The sequence below is a fragment of the Cheilinus undulatus genome, linkage group 15, assembly GCF_018320785.1.
Source record: "Cheilinus undulatus linkage group 15, ASM1832078v1, whole genome shotgun sequence".
NCBI classification, from domain to species: Eukaryota; Metazoa; Chordata; class Actinopteri; order Labriformes; family Labridae; genus Cheilinus; species Cheilinus undulatus.
The window spans coordinates 45,463,089-45,469,088 of record NC_054879.1 but is presented as its reverse complement, the minus strand read 5'-3'; the positions used below and the strand labels follow the sequence as shown (position 1 = coordinate 45,469,088).

The window sequence follows — 6,000 nt, the reverse complement described above, 5'->3', positions numbered from 1 at the left end:
CAAACTCATCAAATACACAATCCAACAACTCCAAAACACTGTCGTGGACAAGTTGTGACCTGCACACCAACTCCCCACATGACATCATGAGGGGAAAATCTGTGAACGGCTTGTTTCAGCACACATTTTCCGAAAGAGAGGGAGGAAATGGATTTTTGTGATTTTAGGGTGGATTGTGTACTGGCCAGGGGCACACGTTTTCGTTAGAAAAGCCTGAAAATGTGACCTTTAAACAACTGTAGCATTAGGCTGCAACATAAAACGAAGTCTGAAAACTTTCTGAATAAACTGTGAATAAATGGTGACTAGCAGAACCGCTAAACTTGGCAAGAAATAAATTCTTCTACTACATAAAGCATCGAGACAAAAGAGACAGATATAACACATTTTTCTATTTAATTAATATAAATCACTAGTTGATATAAAATGTTAAAGAAATAAAAAAAGGCTGAAGTTTGACTTCATTTACTTGACAATGCACGCGTTAAGACAGTATACAGGCTTTACAGGCTTACTTACAGGCCTCTGGAGGAATAGAGTTCAGCATCATCTAGCAGATATTTTATTTGTTCTTTTAGCATTTGTCTCTGTAAAGCTGAAGAAACAAAACATAGAACAGGTACATAACTCAACGTAAATCCATTGTGATATACAAAACTGTTTGCAAACAAAGTACCTTTAGTTGGACAACATCTCAGGAAAAACAACAGTGCCACTCACACAGCTGTACAACTAAATGTTACAGTGTGGGTGAAAGCCCAAGAAACCGTACAGAAGTGTAAACGGAGATGCATGACACCGAGGAAACAGAACACTGCTTGCTGAGATCACTGTTTAAGAAAGTATGCAGGTTGAATTGTCAAGTCGACTTCTTTTTGCCAGATGAATTCACCAAAATGCAAGTAAACAAGGCAGTACAATTAAAAGTGAAACTGTTAATATGTTCAGACATTTTTAAACTAAAAAATATGTCAAACAAAGTCTGCTGTTCTAACAAAAGCAACGCCTACTGAAATGCTCAGGTAACAGTTTCTTCCTTTAAGAACAATGCTAACAATCCAGCTCCTATGTCATTAATTGAATAGATATTTTTCTATTTCTAAGACCACTGGCGGTCTCAGAAATGTCCCGGTAAGCCATCTTTGGATGCCAAAATGTGTCCCGCCAAGTGTTTTAAAATAAATATTAGGTCTGTGCCACTATAAGGGCACTGAAACCATCAAGTCTCTTGTCTTGTGAGTCTTCTCTACGACGCTCCACCCTCTGGACGTCCTCAAAGGCCTTTCGCAGTCCGCCTCTTCTTCTCAAGGCAGGCTTAAATGTCTGTTTTGATTTTGTCCAGAGAGTTGTCGATCTTTGTGAGAGTCTTTTTGATCCGTAATGCTGTTAATCTGGCCGATGGATTCTGGTACCAGCACTCCTTCATGAGCTTAGCCATAGAAGTTAAAGTCTAAAAGAGAAAATAAGACAATAAATTAACTTGAAATTCCTTTATTTCTGGCCACAAAAAGCAAACAGTTTGTATATTACTCACTGGGTCTGAAAACCATCTGTTGGGGATGTTGGGCCTCTGCTGATCCACACACACAACCTTCTTCATATCCTCAAAGCTGGGGTCAGTTGGGACCACATCATGGAAAGGTGGCTTGTAGTCTTCTACGATGCCTGCAAGTGCAGCAAAGGGTGCAGAAATTCACTTTCAAGATCATAAAACTAAAGAAAAAGTTTGATCATCAAATGGCTAACATGTCAAATACATCCAGGTGCGCTAGCAAAGCTGGTTGGCTTTCTTTCTTTCAAAGTGAAGCCGCAGGAAAAACAGATATATGAGATTACAGGGTCAGAGGATAAATCAATATCTCAAGTGCTGCTGAAAGCCTGGTCCCTACTATAAAACGATAAACCTATTTAGCACAGAATGGAGAAAGCTGGTAATATTAGGCCTGTGGCTTCTGCAGAGACCACGCAGTGAATGCAGAAGTGGCTGCCAAGGCCAAACACTGCAATATCTGTGATAAAAATTCAGCTTAAATGAGATTCATCTCTTTTTTGACATCTTTAACTAGAGCTACTGCCTGGTTTCCAATTACAGTGGTGGGTCAGAAGACGGGCTTTGGGGTTTTCTGTGGTACAGAAAAGTCAAGATGGACATTTGTGCAAAGTTTGATGAAAATCAGTCTTGTGGACAGATAACACAACCAGCGGCTGAGCACTACATAGGCCATATATATATATATATATATATATATATATATATATATATATACACACAGTGCTTAACAAATTTATTAGACCACCTGTCATATTTGTCTCAAAGACCGTCCAGCACCATGAAGTGCTTTAATGCAGACGCTTTCATTTTCAGTGAGCTCTCCACGTTTTACCATTTTGAACAGGAATGAGGAATTTCAAACTGAATTCACCCAAACTTGAGCCGGCTCACTGGGCTTCTCTGAGAAGTCAGAAATGAATCAAGCATAACATTCAACCACTAAAACTCATTTTTCTCTTCATGAATGCAAGTAAATAACTATAATTTGACATATTAATCAAGAAATATTAATGTGCTTTACTATTTTTTCAGTTTTTTTGTAAATCAGTAAATTTGAAAATTCATGGATTACAATGATAATTCTATTTTAGCATTAAAAATATCATTTGGGTTAAAGAGCTTCAACATATTGTTGTATTAACCATTGCAGAAACATCAAAAATGATTTTGGTAATTACCAATGCTGTTAATTTAGGGCAGCTGTGGCATAAACCTTACTTTGGTTAGGGTTAGAGTGGTCTTATAAATTTGTAAAGCACTTTATATTTAAATTCTTATTTTATTTGGTATATTTTTTTACTTATTTTTTGTTTTCAATTTATTTATTATTATATGAGATAAGACACGAAATAAGAGAGTTGGAGATTGAGGGTTCATGATGTAATGAATCAAGAAAATTCTAATATATTGAAAAAAAAACCAAAACAAAACAAAGAAAATCAGTTTTGTGGACAGATAACACAACCAGTGGCCAGACACTACATAGGCAATTGTTTCTTTCCTTTTACTCATTTTTTATTTACTTTCTTGTTTTTAAATTTAAAAAAAAATATTTTTAATTTTCATTTAATTTTTCTTGTTTTTAATTTTAATTCATTTATTATTTTAAATGTACTATTATATGAGATAAGACATGAGATAAGAGAGTTGGTGATAGAAGGTAACAAAAGAAGAGAGCATCAGGGAGAGGAGGAGGAGGAGGACCTGGAAATGTTACACCTCTAACCCAGTGATTTTCAAGTATTCTTTGCCCACCATCCTTGCATCAATGCAAAATCGCCCCTTTAAATTTTCTTACAGTATCTTTAATTGATGCATAGTTGCTGTAAGAATGCATGGTTGTCAAATTCACAATGCTGTAACAACAATTCAATTGCACAAATATATGCTAGAAAATATATATATTTTTGCAGCACACTTTTCAGCCAAATTAGCCTTTTTTACTTGATTAAAGCAATCTACTGCAGCAAATCCAAAACTTTTTGTACCTGCCACAACCTACTTTAACACCAAATTGTTTTAAAAAGTGCATATGAAACCAAGCTGCAGTAAGAAAGTACTCGAAATACTACAGAAAATGTCAGTTTTCTAAGAGGTTGTCCAATTTTGTTGACACTTGTATAGTCATTGTAATCAGGCACCATTTGAGAACCACTGCTCTAGCCTCTGCTTTTACTGGTGTGGAGGCATAAAACCTGAAAATATGCTGCTGTAGTTAAAAAGTGAAACACCCAAACCAAATCAATGGAAGTGACATGAATAGGTAATCTAAATAGTGCAATGTTTCCTGCTGAGTCTTGTGTGGTAAAACTTGCACTAACCGTTGCTGACTGTCCTCCGTGCGATCTCCCACAGAACGAGGCCCAGGGCCCAGATGTCCACTCTCTTGTAGGCCTCGAAACAGTCCATCTGGATAGAGTCATCCAGCACCTCAGGGGCCATGTAGCGCTTTGTGCCCACTTTAGGGTTGTTCCCTACGTCTAATTCATTTGTGTCTTGGAAATGCATGACCGCCAGACCTAATAGGACACAGGTACATAAAATGTTTGTCACTTAACACAAGATTTCTCAAAAATCCTGATGGAAAAAATGCAAAGAAGGAAAAGTTAGATACATAATGATTTCCCCCAAAAAACTAAATGTCATATTACAATCTATTACACTCTTAAAATCATACCTTACATATTAAATCTTCAAAATCAGTTTTACACTTGTATTAGCCCTTAGAGCTCTCAGCTTTTTTATAACCTTTGTGTCTCATCTGGACTTTTTGATTTAAAGGTCACATATTTTAACCCTTTAAGACAAGTTTATATTGGTCTCAGAGGTCCCCAAAACATGCCTGTGAAGTTTGTTGCTGAATAAACACGCCAGTATTGGATTATTTTATGTCTAAAAACCCCTCTGTTTCAGCCCGGCTCAGAACGAGCCGTTTCTGTGTCTGTGGCTTTAAATGTTAATGAGCTGTCTGACTCCGCCCCTCTCAGGAAATGGATGTGGCTCTCCCAGGAGAGGAAGGCAGAACTTTCTTCCAAGCAGGGAGGACCAACCAAACCTGGGGGCGTAGCTAACTCCCCACGTGACATCATGAGGGGAAAGTCTGAGAATGGCTTGTTTCAGCACACATCTTCTGAAAGGGGGACAGGGATGGATTTTTCTGATACTTTGGGGGATTATGGACAGGCCAGGGGCACATATTTTTACTAGAAAAGCCTGAAAAAGTGTATTTTGCATAATATGTGACCTTTAAAAAGCCTGTAAACACCAACCCTGTGGTGCAAAGTCAAGCTTTTAACATCCTTTTCAACAGCAGAACCTGGGCTTTAAGAATATGGGTGCTGTCACTTGAATCTTAAAACAGTTATTGGCCTATATAGACAAAAAAACAATAATAGGATATTAAAACTCAAAGATTTCAATGACTGAATGAGTTTTGTTTTGGTTTTTTTGCACAAACTTGTTCTCCCATCTATTTGCGGCTAAAGAATTAAAAAATAATCATTCTGTGACAAAAAGTTTTTAAAATATTCACATTTTTAAGAAAAACTTGTGCTTTTGGGAATTTGAGTCCTTATATGCAATGACTCTGAAGGAACAATCACAACCTCCCTGAGTCATTCAGGCTCTCTTCCTCAGTTTATAACTCTGTGCACATGTGCTGTTCTGCAATGCATGACGGGATGACAGAACGGCTTCCCATTGGTTGTCACAGCCCAATGCATTCTGGGATACAAACAGACAATATTCCAGCTAACTGCAGGAATGATCGAAAAGTGTATTATAAATGGATAAAAAGACGTTCAACATCAGAGTCACTGGTGTGGATTTGTTCTTTAAAGACCTTGTAAAGTCAGCCAAGTTCCAGGTTCGCTAGAAAATGTTCTGTAAGAGGTACAAGGCGTGAAGAATGTCAATAGGAAGGCACAGTGGAGAGCTATCAGAGGACAAAACAAGTAAGTGCCTACAACTTCATTTTGAAAGTTACCAAGCAAATTAAAAAGAGTTCACCTGCTGCACAGATGCATACCACATGAGCTCTAAGGGTTAAAGGGTTTCTGCTTGTTGAGAAATGTTTGCTGATACAAAATAACACTTTCAATTGTAAGACGGCACCAAATTCGTATGATTTAACTGGAAATTTGCAGAACTGACATTGTAGCATAACTAAACAAGCTCCTATCTTGCATGTGAAATCTCCTCCCCCTTTTTCTAATGCCTAACATAGAATCAAATAAAATCTTTGACATGGGTGTCTTAAGCATTTACAGTAAGTCACAGACATAATCTATCTTCTTATTGATGATCTGGTTGATTTTTTCTAGTCATATAGATACAGCAGTATCAATTACAGTCTGTTTTATTACCAGCTATAAACTCCAAAAAGGAGCTTTAACATGCACAAATTTGATTCTGCACAGGAAGTTTTAAACTTTAAAAGTGAGAAAATG

At 37.1% G+C, this 6,000-nt stretch overlaps 1 protein-coding gene across 1 annotated transcript in view; it reads right to left on the bottom strand.

Moving 5' to 3' along the window:
- Positions 1-416: 416 nt before the first annotated feature.
- LOC121522674 (activin receptor type-1-like) overlaps positions 417-6,000 on the bottom strand; it is a 45,135-nt gene continuing 39,551 nt past the window's right edge. The window contains exons 10-12 of the mRNA XM_041807257.1: positions 3,874-4,071; positions 1,535-1,665; positions 417-1,450 (exon numbers count right to left, since the gene is read on the bottom strand). Of these exons, the coding sequence (XP_041663191.1) occupies positions 1,316-1,450; positions 1,535-1,665; positions 3,874-4,071 (464 nt within the window). The 3' untranslated portion in view covers positions 417-1,315. The remainder of the gene's footprint in view (positions 1,451-1,534; positions 1,666-3,873; positions 4,072-6,000) is intronic.